Source organism: Nuphar pumila, chromosome 2, assembly GCF_984573655.1.
Source record: "Nuphar pumila chromosome 2, dmNupPumi1.hap1.1, whole genome shotgun sequence".
Taxonomy (NCBI): Eukaryota; Viridiplantae; Streptophyta; class Magnoliopsida; order Nymphaeales; family Nymphaeaceae; genus Nuphar; species Nuphar pumila.
In genome coordinates, this window is record NC_143250.1 from 134,128,228 (window position 1) to 134,146,911 (window position 18,684).

General features: G+C 38.5%; 1 protein-coding gene across 1 annotated transcript; it reads right to left on the bottom strand.

Moving 5' to 3' along the window:
* Positions 1–1,579: 1,579 nt before the first annotated feature.
* Positions 1,580–13,512, bottom strand: LOC149847180 (uncharacterized). The gene is made up of 4 exons (XM_089996860.1): positions 13,320–13,512; positions 5,952–6,208; positions 3,377–3,828; positions 1,580–2,122 (listed from the first exon to the last, which is right to left on the bottom strand). Exons 1-4 carry the CDS (start codon positions 13,427–13,429, stop codon positions 1,844–1,846), a joined length of 1,098 nt encoding a protein of 365 aa, XP_089852986.1. The 5' UTR covers positions 13,430–13,512; the 3' UTR covers positions 1,580–1,843.
* Between the last annotated feature and the right edge of the window lie 5,172 nt (positions 13,513–18,684).

Genomic DNA, 18,684 nt, shown 5'->3' on the forward strand with positions numbered 1-18,684 from the left:
AAGATTAATGTTCTTTCCACATACAAACAAAAAAAAATGAACACAAACGCCTATATATATAGGTAAATTCACATGCTAAAATAGAATTTTGCATCGATTAAAGTCAACAACATGTGAAAGTCCTTGAATTTTGCAAACTTTTTATGAATTTTACATCGAAAAGTAGATTTTCACAATTACCAATGTGAAACTCTTGACAAAATTTGCACTCTAATCGCCTAGATATATACTGGTAAATTTGCACTCTAAAACAGAATTTTGCATCGCTTAAAGTCGGCAACATGCGAAAGTCAGTGAATTCCACAAACTTTTCATGAATTTCATATTTAAAATAGACTTTCGCAACAACCAACATGAAACTCTTGACTAAATTCGCACTCTAATTGCCAATATACACGTAAATTTGCACGCTAAAACAGAACTTTGCTTGTGAAAGTCTATGAATTCAAGTTTGCGAATTTCGCAAAAGATGAATTGTGCATTGATAGAGAGACTTTCATAACCACCAACGCGAAACTCCTGAAGAAATTTGCAAGCAAGGGATTTTTGCAAGAAGTGTTGTGATTTTTGTACTATTTGTGTGAAATACGTGATTTATGCGAAAATATCATGCGAAATTCATTTTTAGTGAGATTTAGCGAGTTTGGGAGAACATTGTGATGTAACGCATGAAAATCATGGAGTTTCGCAAGTGCTAATGGTAAAAAGGTCATAAAAAATTTGAAAATCTGCAAAATTGGTGATTGAGCAAATTTTGGCAAATTGTATGTTTTTTTTTTAAAAACATGTCAAATTTGTCATACAGTACAGTCATTTTTTTATTGATAAATTACCCCTTCAAGATTGACAGGGTCTGAATAGGCACGAGCATGTAGGATCCAACCCAGATTTATATGTGCACTAACCTTATCCGTAATTGATTAGGTCACATCTGGTTCTTCTGACTCCAGGTTTCACATTGATGGTTCTTGCATCGTCAGATTTTCTCCCAAAGTTGAACCAGGAAATTAGGTATCGTCAAATGAGTTGAAGGACCCGGCTTAAGGTGTTCAAGATTGGCTCGTGCTTGTGGCAAGCCAAGCCAAGCTCGTGCTCATAACGAGCCTGAGCTAAAACAAGCTGACCTTGATGAGCTGGCTCATTTATGAAAGAGAAAATACACATTGTTTTAAAGCTGATAATAGGATTTCAACTGTAGACCTATTGAGCTGACCTCCAGCCGGCTCCTTTACAAATGAAATACATTGTAGCAAAGTTGAAAGCAATAGGATTTGAATTTTTGGCTTATTGGTTGCAAGCCAAACAGTTCAATCATTTGTTACAGAATTTTGAACCTATTGGTTCCAAGCCAAACACTTCAATCACTTTGTCATACACTAACTCTATGACGTAAAATATATTTAAAAGATATTCATATTACTACTTAACGTGCCTATACCAGAGCTGAGCAGAGCTGAGCCGAATATATGCTGTTTGGGTTCGGTTCATTGAACTTATTTCACGAGTTGGAATGAGCTCTTTACGAGCCAAACCATAAGCGGCTTGTCTCATTTCCCGACCCTGCTTGCAACACCATAAATTTGATTCGAAAACAAAAGCTTTCTAATAAAAAACTCCTCATATATTAAAAATACAGATATGTAAGCCCAATAAACAGCCACCATGAGCATAAAAGCAACAATGTGACATCATCATGTCCAGAGAACACTACAGTGAACCATGCAAGCTACACAAACTAGGCGCATTCTTATGCAGTCCATCTATAACAGAAGAAATGAAAGAAAATGGCAAAAAGAAAAAAGAGCCAAATTTTACAGCCTAATAGATCCACAATAGTTTCAAACTAATGCTCAGTCACCAAGCCAGAAGGGTCCAACCCCAATTCTTTTCTTGTTTTCCCAACAAATAGATCCCTGGACTTTATATATCCTGGAATATACCCAATGGTTGTAAGGTATGGTAACTGAGCAACACCTTGCTTCCTCCCAAGGGACACCAAGGCGAGGCCTGAGGCTCGTTTGTAGCTCGACAGCTCACTTTCATCTCCTCCCTTCATCAGTAATTTCAGGTTCTTAGCAGCCAGCAGTGCATGCTTATGAGCAATGTATCCTTGCTTCATTTCCTGTTTTAGCAATGTCAGAAACTCAAGATTCATTTCCCTATCAACCATGCATCTAGTGCACTATGAGCCTGAGGGTTAGTAGAACCACAATTACTGGACAAAAGTTTTTTCTATTTTTATCTAGAGCATCAAGTGCCAGATCTCTCTCTCTTTCTCTCTCTCTCTCTCTCTCTCTCTCTCTCTCTCTATATATATATATATATATATATATATATATATATTTGGTGCTATTGAAGGCAAGGAGCTACTGAGCCTTTTCATATTTTTAAAAATTCTCTACAAGGTTTGTTTAGTAGAAAATTATTTTTAAATCATGTGTGTAAGCAGGTCTTTTAAGGGTTTCAAAAATCGACAGCCCACAATGCACTAAAATTTCTTGACTCAATCATATTTTTAGTTAAAAAATAACACTAGTAGAAAATGAGTTTCAAATCATGTTATTGCGACATGTAAGCAGGTCTTTTAAGTGCTTCAAAAATCAAGGGCCCACAATGCACTAAAATTTCATGACTCGATCATACTTTTAGTTCAAAATAACATGACCCAAACTTTGTTATTTAACAAACAAACCATGCTGAACACATTTATGTGGTTGACTACATGGATAAAGCTTGAACCTATGATTTTCAGCTCAATAGTTCCATGCCTTCAATAGCACCAAATATTAAACATATTTGCAACTATCGGCAGTGTCTATAATCTAGTGGAAAAGACTGTTTTTCATAGTTCTTAATATTTTTTGTGAATCCAACCTTATAGATGTGATCTGCATGTCTTGTTTAGTGGTCAACATGTTTAAATCATGTAATTGTGCAATGTGTCAAGTGGCTTCCAAGTATTTAAAAGATCAACGACTTACAATATACGAAATTCCAGAACACAAAAAAAACAGATATTTTTCATCGAATTGATACAATGCAAGATGCAATCCCTAATAAACAAATCAGGCTGCACACATCTATGGGATCAGATTTACTAGACAAAACTTGGACATATGATTTCTAACTAGATAATATGCTACAGTATTCAGAGAAGATACATACATATAATGACCAACCAAATAAATAAATTAAATATTGCACTTCATATTAATTTTGGCGTCCTGGTTTTTGCCTTAGGTACGGAATATGGTTATAAATTAATAGCAAGAATTTGAAATGCATGCCAATTTTTATGAATTAATGCTTGTGTCTTTGCCGTCAAAACAAACAAACAATAAATAAATAAATAATCATAGAATACAGTGCTAATTACCTGAGTATTAATTATATCTCCAATAGCAAATATGTTTTTCTTGCCCACAACTCGTAGATGTGCATCAACCATCAACTGTCCACGGTTGTCCACACACTCCTTCAGTATACCTTCCCCTAACCAGAAAGACCCCAGTTCCTTCCCAGCACAGTTGAACCAGCAGTCGGCCTTTACTTGAACTCCTTCACTTGTAACAAATTCTGTCTGTGTTTCGCTAAGTTGATCTGTTTTTATCTCTTGGTTCAATAAAACCTTTACTCTCTTTGAAATTAGCCATGCCAATGCTTTATCAGAAGCCTTTTGACCAATAAATTGTAGCAGTCTGTTGCCTTTATGTACTAGGGTTATCTGCTTCTCCGGGAAGTCAACAGCAATCTCACCGGCAAGTTCTACACCAGTTGGGCCACCACCAACAATCAAAACAGATCTTGCCGCTTTGATTTTATCATAGGCTGCCACACGGATACAAAATAAAGTCCATGAGATACCATAGAAAATGTAGCTGCTGAAGTTGGGAAATTTATTAACCTGATTCGTAGCAATCTAGAAAAAGACCCTAAATCCATTGCAGAGTCAGGAATCTAAACTAGGTGGGCATAGATAGGGTGTCAACTGGTCGGACCTCCGTCAAAATGGGTGACTCCAAAACCGGCGATCCGACTATGAGGTGTCAATGTCAGGTCTAGATCTGGATTTGCTCGGATCTTTTATAAAAAAGTCATACCTGAATATGATAAAAATTACATAAATGAAACCAGATCCGCACCAATAAAGTTTTTACATTGAAAATTTGTGAATCTTAATCAGAACTCGACTTATATCCAGGTTTGGTATAAAATTTCATAAACCATATTCAACCTATTTAATCGAACCTTATGGAGCCAACCAGAATAGTTAACGGGGTCCTTTCCTTTGTTACCAAATCATGATCCTACCAGATCCAGTACAGGTCAGGATCAAGTCATACAGGACCTGTGGACACCTCTAGGCACAGGCACTACGAATGTATATGGCACAGGTTCAGGTCGGATATGTGACTGACTGAACCCGTTTAGTTGGGTTTGATAAAAAGATTTAAATACGATTGAAAATTCTCGGATGTGGATTCAAATTCGGTTTTTAAATATGATATAATCGAATCCTTGACATATTTCAAAAAGTTAACACTAATAAGGTAAAAAAAGAATCATTTAATTAATTCATATATAACCACATACTCATTCAAACACTTGTAATATGTATATAGATATTATTTTTTAACCAAACGGTAGTTTTTCCGGTTAATGTGATTGTGTTTAACAATTTCAGGTCTATCTGTGGGTACCCAAATGGTTTTTGGTTAATATAATTCATATTTTGATGATTTGACGCATGCATTTTGGTAGAAAATGATAGCCTTTTGAAGTGTTGCTGAGATTGAATTTTGTCCAATTCTGTGCAATTCCAGGTTTATCTTTGGTACCCATTGAGTACTGTCACAGGTGGTACCACAGCTAAGATAATGGTAGCTTCCAAAGAGAATTTCCTTGGGAAGTACATCTATAAGGATACCTTGGCAAGAAATCTGGCTGCTGTAAGTTACAGAGTAATGCAGTTCCCCTTTTGTTTTCTCTTTATGGATATATATATATATATATATATATTCCTTTACTTTTTTGATTTTGTAGATTTAGAAGTTGCCCTGTATCTTGAATATGAGCGTGCAGACTCTTTCTTCAGTTACCTCTTTAGATCTTCGGCACTTTGATGCATTCAATTTTTCAGACTGAATAAAAATTCAACTTTTTAATATCAAAGATAACTTCAGATTTGGTCTTATGAATACTGCAAACGGCATAAAGGGATTGAACAAGAAAAATGGTAGATGCGAAAAGCTCAAAGGGTATCTTCCATTCAACCGAACCCCTGTACTGGATATTTTCAGGCCAGGGTGAGCACGTGGCCACCCTGGCCTCTACCTAGCTTCACCCCTGAATCAGAGCTACCGCATTTTTACATACTCATATCTCATAACAATCAATAGAAGCCTCAAAACTGTTATGATCCAATCCCCTCTTTGCTCAATTAGTCGTCGCCTCAAAGTGAGAATGGACATTCCTAGAGTCAGATTGGGTCAAAATGACCTCACCCAATGAGCTAGGGGATTTGGAACCCATGAAGGTAGCCAATATTTTCTACACACACATCACTCTTGTTTGTATATATTTAGCCACCAAATGGTAAATCTAACTATACAAATGTGTTCAGCATGGTTTATTTACTACATTAAAAGGTCTTATCATGTCTAAGGCACCATATGATTTTATTTTTAGACAGTGAAAATCAACGGCTCACAATTCATAAAACTAAAAGTCGCTTAAAAATGGCATTGCATTTGAGTCAACTTCATCACAATCCAATGGTTAGATTTTGCTTTTGGAGCTTAGGTGTATGTAAATCAAGTGTATACCACCATGACCCAAAATTAAAGGGCCTTGGCTGCATGCATAGGTACCTGACCCATTGACAGTAGCCCCATGATTTTGCAACGAAAAAAACAAGCAAGCAGAGGTATGGGGTTGGTTTTGATACGTACACTCCTTGAATTGATTCTGCCTTTCGGGTCGGATCACCGGGGCCGTGTTGGGGTGCCCCGTAGCGATGACGAGATAATCGTACGTTATACACCGTCCATTCGATGTCAAGATCTCCCTCTCGGTGACGTTGACCGCGGTTGCCGTAACCACCCTGGCGTTACCCAAGTATTCTCTGTGGTTAATCAGTGACCTCTCAGCAAATGTGGGCTCCACTATGCACCTCATTGCCGCCCATGGTATTTCATAATACTCCTTCCTGCACATCATTAATTTAAAAAGAAAAAAAGAAAATTCAGAAAGTCCCCCCTTAATTGCTTCACACCAATGTTACATCATATTCATAAAACTACCAATATTCCTTCTTTTTCCTCAAAAACCAAGGTAAAAGGTGAAAATTGATTTATGAGAGGAAAAATTAGATGCTTATACCATATGTCACAGTGGCATTTTTTGAAGCATCTAGAAGTGAAAATAGTTGGGGAGCGTGAGAAAATTTTCATTTTCTAGGAAATATAAGTTTTCATTTTCTCGCAAATATCTTGTGAAATTTATTAAAGAAAAATAAATATGGAAAACAAAAATTTAAATGTTTTCCGAGTTTTGGTACTGCACAAAGGAAATCTGGTAATATCATTGAAATAGAATTAATAACAATAGCGCATGATAAAATTTGAATTTCTCATGAATAATTAAGAAGCATGACATTTCATATAAATTCATCATAAACCCAATTTATTACGATATTTATTTTGTGCCCTTTTAAAATTATTTATTGTAATATATTTATGCTTTTTGTTTTTATATTTACTGATAGTTTTGATCTTTCTAACTTTATAGTTCTCCAAGTTTAGACGTCCTAATCGAAAGCCTAGCAAGTACAAGCCCGGTTTTGAATCATAATGACAAGTATAGGTGATCTGGCAAAAGCCAATAAAAACTTTAAAAACAATCATGAAGTTTTAATAGTGTTGCCTATTCTATAAAACCATATTTCAACATTTTTATACTTTCTCAATAATTCTTATAAATTTAAATATAATGATATTCTCCTATGATTTTCTTAATATTTTTTCAAATTTACCATGAGATTTTCCTTTACTGAGAAAATCCCAATACCGAAATTTGTGACACTGTTGTGAATGACAAAACGTTGAAAATCTAGGTCAAGGTGGGCTAACTTGAGCCCACTGCTGGGTCTGATGTTGACCAACACAGCACATGATCAAGCCCAATCAAATCAAGTATGCTGCCTGTTATACAAAACTTATTTTACCATCAACTTCCAAACTTGCCAACCATCATTTCCTGATTATCTATATCTATATTTATAATACTTATAAAGGAAGAAGCAAGAGTAGGAAGAAGAAAAAAATTCAGTTGTAACATTTTAAAAATGACAAAGTAGATGCCATCTGTTAAATTGTTTATCATTTGTGTTTTGATAGAAAATACCCCCGTCACGTAACTTTATGCATAATGACTTAGATTAGTTTTTCGATTTTCTTGTTTTTTACTAAATTTTAATGGTTTTAATGCCTTTTACTTTTTTCTTTTACCTTTAAAGAGACAAAAAAAAAACTGTTGTCCTTGCTTTTATAGAAAGAAAGAAATACCTTTTACCTGATATTTCAGGTCAGGTACCCCACCTATGATAGAATTCTTGACATAGACCTACCTTTTTTTTCTGACAATGGACAAAAAAGACCTTCAATTAACCTTGTGTCAACATTTGGAAACGGTTTAAACTTTTTTAAATACCTATTTTACCCTTGTTTATTAAAAAAGACGTGATTACCCTTAAAAAAAAAGCATATACCTTCTTAAACGTTATGATCTTAGGTACACTTGCCCCTAAATTTTAAGAACTTACAATTACAAGTGATTGAAACGGATTAGAGTTAGATTTATTTTTGTTTCTACCCACATTTTAATTTTGCATAAAATTTGGCCAAATGTGGGTCAGGTTTAGGATAAGTATATTTTTTAGAGTAACATGGCTCATTTTTTATAAAAATATCAATAGGTATAACTTTTTCTTTGTGGACCCATATTACCAGACTAGGTCAGATATATTATATCCGATCTAAATCTGGACAGTATACATCCCTATCACCGACTACCACAATTAAGCAATCAAAGTCGTCTGCCCAGCTCTTAAAATCTCATTCGCCTCATTCTTCGTACAACACTATGAGAAATACGAACTTCAGTTTTGGCCCTTTTGGATGCCTTTCTGGGTTTTTGGTTTTTTCTCGCAGGAAGCCAGAACTTAACCAACCCAAGCAAAATCACAAATTACGTTCTCGAGATTTTCTATGCAAGAGAAAATCTTGCCATAAATTGAAATATATTTTGTATTTCACAAAAATATCAAGTGAATCTTGATAAATATATAAGTGGGATTAATATAAAGATAATAAAATTACAGAGAATATTTAAAATTTTGAAAACTGCAAAAATTGCGAGATATAATAAGTGTCAATTATATCCGGATTTTCATGACCTCTAAAATGTCACCCGATGTTAGTGATTTGGCCATTTGACCAGGTTTCAGGAGGGTCCATGCATGTGCGAACCATTAATAAGAGAAATTAAGGACGTGGGCTCAGACAATGGTCACCCAAAAATGAGGCCTTTACAAAATCCTAGAAAATGAAACGAATCGCCCGCAAGGGCTCCTCTTAGGGCTGGTGAACCAGTCGAACCTATCTTGTTCAGGTTCGGTTCATTGTCATTTAACTCAGCCTGGATCATGTTTATAGCTACTAACCGAGCTTGAGTCAGCTGAGCCAAGCTATGAGCTGGCTTTAAAAAAAAAACATGTATTTTAACAACAACAACAACAATGGGATTTGAACTGCCCTTTTACATGTCATAAGCCCTTACTAATAGTGATGGCTGTGGACTTGGGGAAACAGGCCCTGCCTCGCCCCGTTTAGACCGGGGATGGAGAACATGAAATGGGTAATGGATCAGGGATGGGGGTTAAAATCAAAACCCGTGCGGAGATGAAACGGGGCCACCCTCGAATCTCTCCTCTCTCCTTCAAACTCCATCCTCTAATGAAACCCGTGAGTGGCAGAAGGATCGAATGATCGAACACTACAAGAAAAATGCTACTTAGCGACGGAAATTTGCGACGGATTTTTTTCGTCGTCACTTTGCGACGGATTTTTTTCGTCGCCACTTTACGACGGATTAGCGAGTGAAAACTATTTGTCGCTAACGTTTGAAATATTTGCAAAATTAGCGACGGAAATATCTTCGTCGCTAAAGCCGTCGCTAATTAGCGAGGGATTAGCGACAACATTTTTTCGTCGCCAAAAACACTACAAAAAAGGCTAATTAGCGACGGAATTAGCGAGGGAATTTTTCTGTCCCTAATCTGTCGCTACTTAGCGATGGATTAGGGACGAAAAAATTCCCTCGCTAATTTTCGTCCCACCTGAGGTGCGAAATTTTCCCTCCTTCCGTTCAAAATTTTTTCTCCATTTTGTTTTTCCCTCCCGTTCGATTTAAATCATCCCCACTTGACGACGCGCACAAAGAGTCGATCCCCACCTATGGAGAAGTCGTAGATGGAGCCGTCGTGGCTTCGCCGAAGCCGAGACGTCAAGGGGGCGACAAAGAGGAGGCTGCTGTTGGGGAGCCACTGGAGCCTGCCAGAGTCGAAGAGAGTGGCGATGAAGAGGAGGCTGTTGTTGGGGAGCCACTGGAGCCTATCGGAGTCGCGAAGCGCCTGTCAGAGTCGCAAAGCACCTATCGGAGTCGCGAAGCGCCTGTCGGAGTCGCGAAGCTCTTGCCGGAGTCACGAAGAGCCTACCGGAGTCGCGAAGATGTCGTACTCGTTGCTCCTCCCTCTGTAGCTCGCGAAGATCCGTGCAGAGTCGCAGTTGAAGCTGAGCGCCCCCGCCGTGAAGCTCTTCGGCTGGTTCTCGTGGCAGACCTAGAACTTGAAGAGGAGCTCCCCCCGGAACGAACCCCCACCGTGAAGCTCTTTGGCTGGTTCTCGTGGCAGACCTGGAACTTGAAGATGAGCTCCCCCCGGATCCGCGCGAAGTCGCAGCATGCCGGAACGTGCCGGTTCTGTGCAAAAAAAATTGCTCCTTGTTGGAGAACGCGCCGACAACGAGCAATTTTTTTTTTTTTTAAATTTAACAACGGATTAGCGATGAATATTATCCATCGCTAATTTAAAATAGCGAAGGACTTGCGATGGATCATATCCGTCGCAAATTATCGACAGACTTAGCAGCGGATAAGTTCTGGCACTACTTAGCGTCGAAAAATTTGCGATGAAAGTTTTCCGTCACTAATCTGTCGCTAAATTGTTTAGCGACGGATTAGCGACGAATTTAGGTCATCGCTAATCCACAGGTTTCTTGTAGTGGAAAGAAACGAAGCCCGGCCCTACCTTGCCCCGTTTGGACCGAGGATAGAGGACATTAAATGGGGAATGGACAAGGGATAGAGGTTAAATTCAAAACTCGTGTGGGAATGAAAATGGGGATGAAGGGCAAAATTTTGAAACGTGAAGGGATGAAGACCTTGTCCCCCGCCCCCGCCCACTACCATCCCCACTTACTAAGGGTACAAAACTACTTTTTAGTTATATATATACCCAATGAAAATTGTTCCAAACCTACTCAATGAAAAAATTTTGGTGTTTTTTTTTTCAAAATTATTACAGTAAAGATGTGTTCAACATGGTTGATTTACTAAAAATTGACACTTGAATAATAAATTTTGGATAGAAAAAATAGTGTTTAGAGCCTTGAAAATTTATGAAAATTATACCCCATTGATTTTTTAAACTTATAAAAACTTATTCATGCATCCAAATCAAATACTCCAAGAACTTATTCCTATAAAAACAAGGATATAGATTACATCTGTATGATCGGAATTTTTAAAGAAATACCAAAAAAACAATAAAATTAACATCCATTGGGTAGGTTTTCATATATATATATATATATAGAGAGAGAGAGATATATATATTACAAGCTTACACGAGTTGAACTGAGCCAAGCACCCTTTGTTCGTGCTCGGCTCATTTCTGGTTAATGAGTTGCTCATGGGTCGGCTTGCCAACTACATAAGCGAGTTCATGGCGAGATGAAATGAATCGAACCCCGAGCAATTCAGCTTGTTTCCAGCCCTTGCTTAGCTCATTTGATAAGGGCAACTTGTAAATGTCACCAAGTTGATGGAGTGTCATAAGTTGAAAAACCCACAAGTGGCATCCGCTGACGCAAGGTCGAAGTTGGGTGCACTTCCAGTGAGCAGGGGGGGCCCAAGGGTTTTACTAACAGGAGGCCAGCCAATGTGCAGTGAGAGATGGAGGTCTTCGATTATTTAAAATAAAATAAAATAAACCTATAAAAAAAATTAATAACAAAGAACCTTCTTCGGGAGACAGGTCGCTTAATGAAACAAACTCCTTATGAAGTAAACCCCGTATAATTCATAAGCTTCTTGCTACACAATAAAAGTTGCTTTAGGAGAGAGAAACTCTTTACTTCCTCAAAGAGAAGCTGGTTTTCTTAATAAATATGAGAAATTCGATTCCTTTCAATGGGAAGCTCGTTTTCTCCTCATTTATGAAAACGATTCTCTTTTGCTTTTTTAAAGTCTTCTTTGTTTATTGTCACTTTTCACTAGCTTCTTCCCAACTTCTTATGTTTTTCATATTAAAAAATAACAACTTTTTATAATAAACTTACATGTTAGTTTTATACTTGTGTTCATGTCACTTCTTATCTTATTTGCTTCCCCCCGCCCTTTATATTGCCTTTTATATGTTTTCTTTTTGTTTTTCATATGCTTCAACAGTCTTCATAACCGTATCCAGCTTTCCGCTTCAAATTAAATTTTTTTATGGGAACTACGGTTCACTGCCCCGTGCTTTACAAGAACTGACCCGTGAAAGGTACGGGGCAGATGGGAAGATGGAAATCATAGACAAAAAAATGAGAGAGAAAAGAAGACGACGGAGAATCGACCTGGCGTTCTTGCTAGAAACGAAGGTCACTGAGGAGAGCTCTAAACCACTGGTGAAGGAGTTCCCTGGCTTTGAGATGAGAGGGAACTTCAACAGGATCATTTGTGTCTGGATGGTTAATGCAGTTCACAAATTTTTGAATGGTGCAAATCATACGCATACCATTCTGGAAGATTTTTTGAATAGATGTAACAGAGTAGTTGTACAGAAACCCAGTTTTAATTCTAACTATACAGCTCGCATTTTAATTTTACAATGGGAGATCCAAAAATGATGGAAGGATCGCCCCCCAGATTGGTCTCCTCTCTGCGGAGATATTTAATTTTATAACTTCTGTATTGATTAATTTATATGAACCAGATTCTGGTTCGGGGTCTGACTAATTCCAACTTGCTTTTCGAAAAAAAAAAAAGGAACGGGTAGATCCTGCATGTATCCATGAAATTGATGAGTGTGAATCAGGCTTAAAGAGTAGAAAAAACAACTACGGAACTTTAGACGTCATTCATCTCCAAAATGAACGCCCCAAAACTCGCCAAAACAAAGGTCTCCACCTAGATAGGCACCACACGTCTTTTCGACAACGTCCACTTTTTACATGAACGGCATCGAGGGCTGCCAAATGGATGGCCATGATTTGTTTAAAAAGGGAACTGATTTTGTGGGTAGTTTGTTTGGCAAAAAACGGCATCCAAAGTTCCACGGACCTGATCCACACTAGAAATTGACCCGAACAAGCGCGCACAACCACGATAATTAAACAAGAACACTGTTTTCGAAGGAGATGCCGAGGCGCGTGGACCGACCCGCGGAAGACTATTCCAAAACTGGCGCGCCACGCCAGAAGTGGACATGGTGCCCTAAATATGCGTTTGGAAGGGAACAAATAAGTCGGAGAATCGTGCCGGACTTTTCTAGATTTTCCGCCACTATCAGGATCGCAGAAAATCGTGAAATTCCCTGATCTCACACTGGCCTGAAACGCACCTCCGGATGGAACTAATAAAAGTTCAGAATTTTCCTGGTTGTGTGGCGCCTTAGCTAGTAGAAAATACGAAAATCTGAGAAATTCTGAGTATTGTAGTACCATCCAAATCTTTCAAGACTCCCAAAACAGAGAGTAGTGTTGGCGAAAGGAAAATATAAGAAAATTCTCGTTTTTCATAGTTGTAAAACCATAAAATTTCAAGAAAATTTGCGCCTTCGGACCTATCAGAACTATCGAGATCTACAAAGGGAATCTTTTTGTCTCGTTAAACGAAAAATGGAAGAAGAAGATGTCGATTGAATTTCTCTCTTGGAAAGAAAAAGAAAAAAATTATCGAAGAAAATAAGAACAGGAGAAGGGAAGGGGTGGGCTTACGGGTCGATGAGGACGAGATCGGCGACGAATTGAAGGGATCGGGCGATGAGGGAACCACCGGCTCCTCCTCCGACGACCACCACCCGCTTGTTGCTACCGCCGCCCTCCATGTATTTTCCGGCGAGCTCCGAGGATCCGGATGCTCCTCCAACCTCTCTTCCATCGGGACGGATTTATTTAAGGCAAACCAGGCAGCCACAGCCACGACTCAGCTGACTCAGCCCCATCTGCCAGCCTGGATCCTTTCTCGAACAAGCAGTCAAATACCAATTTACCAAAATGACCTTGCTCTTTCTCATCGGTTAGTCAAATATATCAGATGATGACCGGTGCCTCGAATCTCACCCTCGGTGAAATCTTGGTGAGAAAAATCTCACACTATTAAATCACAAATTTATAATAGACGTAAATTTTTGAGACATATGAAAACAAATAAGCCAAAACAATATTTTGATTGCATTAATATCATGATAAAATGGTCTCAAATCATTCTGATTCTAAATCTCAAGGCAACCAGTGAGATTTAGGGTACGTTCGGGTATCTCAACTCGACGGGATTCTGAAATCTCGGTGATCGGAATGATTCGAAATCACGGGTTGCCTGAAATCTCTTGTTCGGTTAGAATCGCTTTCTCAGGTTCCTATTCAGAATGATCCAACCGAACGTCCCCTTAGGCTTTTGAAAATATCATGATCGATAAAATCACTATTTCTTAAAATGTCTCTAATGTCAGAGAGATATAGGTAATGACTAAACTGGACACGTTCCAGGTCCGATAGGGCAACTGGATACTAAATTCATATTAGTGCTTGTTGGGATTTAGTTCATCGTGCTAAAATGGCTTATTTGGATTCAAATTTTCATCAGGCTTGGATATTTTCGAATTTTTATTGTAACGAAGTAGCAAATTCTAGCGATTTATTTTGGATCGAACTGGGTACTCCCTACCTGATCCATACCCATGGCATTGGCATCTATGCAAGTGCTTTCCGAGCTATGTCACAAAATTGCCAATGTTTTTAGAAATATTACACTTTTATCTCGATATTTTTATGTGAAAAGGCTATTGTCGTCATTGTGGGAACCATGGGTTGTCGGGCGAAACCCCGTAAAAACAACATGACAGGGAGCGTACCTGGATTCGCCATTGTCCGTGTAGGTAGTTCGACGTTCTCCTCAGCCGGTCGACGTCCACAATGAGCCCAGGCCTTGTGTCGACGGTGAGCAAAACCCTATTCTGCTAAGTCTGAATGCAGAACTGAATTTGGGCAGAGAAGTGTTACGAATTTTCATCGTCTTCATAACCCCTAACCCCTTATATAATGGAGGAATTGGGCAGTTACGTGAATGTGGTCTCTCCACATTCACGTAACTCCCACCCACTATCTCCATTACTCAGCCACTTACGTGACCTACTAAGAGGGTGTCAAACCGGGTCAGACTATGGGTTAGACCCGTAACCCAAAATGTCCAACATGGGCTTCTTCGCTTCACCGGGAGAACGGTGGAGTTGACAAAGTGGAGAGCATATCACCGTTCACAATGTACACAAGCACCATGATGTCCTTGTGAGATAAAGCAATGGACGGTTAATATGTCAAATCACTCAATAGTTATTTGACAGATCACCTAACCTGCTCTGGACAAAGTGGGAGTTGCGTCCATCAAAGCGGTACCTCAATTTTCCGAGAGTGTGAGCCCTAGTCATCCTGGTTACAATAAAAACTCTGGGTGGGGGGCTCCATGACCAGCCTGCCTTACTTGACCCACCTCTGAAAGCTAAGGGCATACTCCTGCTTCAATAGGGTTTGATCCAGCAGGGTCTTCAACTCAATACCTTCACAACCACCCTACTCGCCATGCAGGCGACCCTGCAGTGGTAATATTAAAAACTATTTTAAATTATTTTAAAATTTTATTTAAAAATAAGCAAAATCAGCTCAGTTTCTTATCTATTTTAAGCCGATATGATATGATATATATAAATCGGCCAATTTCAATGATATACTGACAACATTGGGCTGGCTCTAAAAGGAGTGGATGTAGGTGAAAGCTAGAAGCAGTCGCCTCCCTACAACCCAAATGCTAGTTTTTACCTTTTATTTGGCAACTTTTTCACATGTCAAAAAAGGCCTATATATCTTGATTCTATAAGATTTTGCACTCCAATTAAGTAGAATAAAATCCAAAGTTGTTTACCTGCTTGATTTCGTCTTGCACTTGATTACATAAGTCACAAGACTCACACCGTCAATTTCCTGTGTTTTCAACATGGAAAGATATCCTTCTTACTTTGTCCCCTGTCCCTTCCAAAACATCTCTCTCTCTCTCTCATCAAGGAGTTGTTGCTCACTAACTTCTTTCTCTCAATTGACAAGAATCTCTACACCGATTGGTACTTTATTTGGCATTTGTTCCATAGAATAAAATCTATTTTTAGCATAAAGTTTTTAATGAACATATCGTTTTCTATAATTAATGTATAATCATTTTTATGATGCTAGAGAAATTTATTCCTCCTAAAGTTAGGAAGGCACGATGGGACTATTTTTCGCTGTTTTGAGGCATGTTCTGACCCCACATATGTACTCAACATGGTTCATTTGCTAGGAGTCTAGGAACTAACTGTTGGATTGAAGGTTTGTTTTATAAAAAGAAAAACACGATTTGATCCCTTATTCACATGGTAAAAGGGCTTTACTAGCACAGCGTTTGCGCCAATGAAAACCTTTACTCGCGCATTTAATGCGCCAGTAGATACTCCAGCGAAAGCTTCACCGAATCACCGGTAAAGCTTTCACTGGTGAATTTCACATTCGACAGTGACAGTTTTCACTGGCGCAAAACTGCGCCAATGATATTATTTTCACTGTCGACTGTTTGCACCTGTGATAAACTATTGACTGACACCGTTTTGTTTTACCTATCTATTTTTTTCGCCAGTGAAACATTTTTCACTGGCACAGATTTGCGCCAGTGAAAACGTTTTGACTGGCACAGGGTTTGTGTCAATGATACATTTTCACTTGCACTAAGATGCGCCAGTGAAACAATTTCCACTGGCACTAAACTGTACCAGTGGAACATGCTTTACTGACACAAGTTTGGTTCAGTGAAAGCTTTTTTTTTTTGGTCAGCTTATACAGATACAAAAGTTAATCTTGCAGCAATTCAATAAATGGAAAAAATATAACAATTACATTGAATGAGAAAATTTTACATCAAATGGTTAATTGATTGTAAGTTATATAATTTACATCACATAGAAGTTGTGTCATGATTTTAAGTTTATATATTTAACACATCAAAGTTGTTTGCTCCACGTTAAAGCAGGGCCACCCTGGTGTTCCACATGCACATCATCATCAACTTTGACGAAGAAATCAGCATCCCATTTTGCTACAACTGTTGAAAAGTATGTGTTGTAAGATAGCTCACGGTAACCTTCTACATGGTTCTGCAAAGGTGGTTGGTTTCCACCATTGCACTCTGCTAAATCTGCGTCCAGCACGTATCAAAAGAGGACATAAGGCCCCAATAATTGAACCATCAGACAACCGATAATTGAACCATCAGACAACCGAGTGATTAGTGTTAGAAATTGAGACAAGCCAGTCGTGACTTGGCTCTTGGTTACCTCATAGGCTCGCTTGTTCAGCTTGACCTGGCTTGTATAGGCTCATTAATATAACAAATTATTTTAAATATGTTTGGTATTGCAACGTCGTACGTAGAACAAATGATTGAAAAATATGGCTTGCAATTAATAGTTTTAAAGTTCAAATCCTTGTTCCCAGCTTTGCAAGAATGTATTTTTTTGTAAACGAGTCAGCTCAAGCTCAATTCCTTTATTCCTTTTTTCTTTTTTTGTGAGCCAAGATCAAACTCTGATTGTGAGGTGGATTGGACCCACTAAAAGTAGAAGCTGGTGAACCGAGCAGGTCTCATCTCAACTACAAGCATGAGCCTGTTTACCAGCCCTACCAGTGATAAAGCCAAACCACCATCAACACAAATGTCCATACTCAAATCATTGAACTCACAATTATCATAAAAGATGAAATATGCTTAGCTAAACACATGCGTACTCAAGAGGCCACAATAGAAACTAAAAGTACCTGTTTTTTTTTTCTCGGCAGTGAAGGCTGGACCACAACATGCATTGTGATGACCCCACCTAGAAACTCAGCCATGGGTGCCCTAGACTCATCAAGAGTCTTGCTATTGTCCAAAATCGCTAACAGTTTTGGGCCCAATTTTTTTATCTGGAGTTGACATGGTCACACCATTAGAATGTAACTCTAAACCATGTTAGAATTGTGCGCAACCTTCAAACATGAAATACACTTTTCAACCTTTTCACTTGCACAAAAAATATAATTGTCATGTGGCGATCCATGCATATTGTGCATCATCCATTAACATATGAATCTGGTTATGCATTTAAAATCTACAAAAGACAACTGCATTCTATTCCCTGTATACTTACTGACGGTAACAATTATGAAATCAAACAGCAGCACAATCTAAAATCAAAACACAGACCTATGTATGCTACAATCACAACTTTCTTGATCAAAAGATATTTGTCTAATTTAACTCCAGGTATTTCAGCAGAGAAAATGTATAAAGGAGTCATATGGAGCTAAGTGAACTTAAAGATAAGTGCACTAAGTATGCTCCAGGTCTTTCTGCACATCAGGCCCCTGAGCGCACAGTCCAAGTGTGACTTTCATTCTAGGGTCGAGTCCTCATTGAACTTAGCTTAGCTCTCTCTTTCCCATTGATCATAATCTGCTTCCACCATAGCCTAGCGCCCTTGATGGTTGGTCCAGTGAGTGTAACCAATCGCATCTGCAAATCTTCTGACCTTGGGTCAGACTTTGGATCATCCTTTTCGAGGAGCAGTTGGTGGATCCGCCTCTTGGGTCAACTGGTTAATGCATTGTTGGAAGTATTCTTCCTAGCTTACTTCTAGAGGATAGAATAAAATTTTTCCCAAACATGATTGGTCCAATTGTGAAACATGGCTTTTATCTCACATTCTGAGTCATATTGTCTGATCCAGCTTTGATATCCAGGTGCATTACCAAAGTAGATTTTAGATTGGGTCAATGGTGTAGAGTAATCTTGTCCATCAAACTAATGTAGGGTGTAAGAAAAGGAGAAGAGGGAATTCAAATAATGGAAAACATTGGGGACCACTCCCTTTTGGAGTATGTTTGGACTTGATGATGTGGAATAGTCCCATATTGAAGAGTTTCAAGAATGTTGTAGGCTTTATAACTCATATGGAAGCTCTTACACTTGTTCCAAAGAACAAGGGTTTGGGATGACTACCACACACGCGTGCGCGCGCCCGCC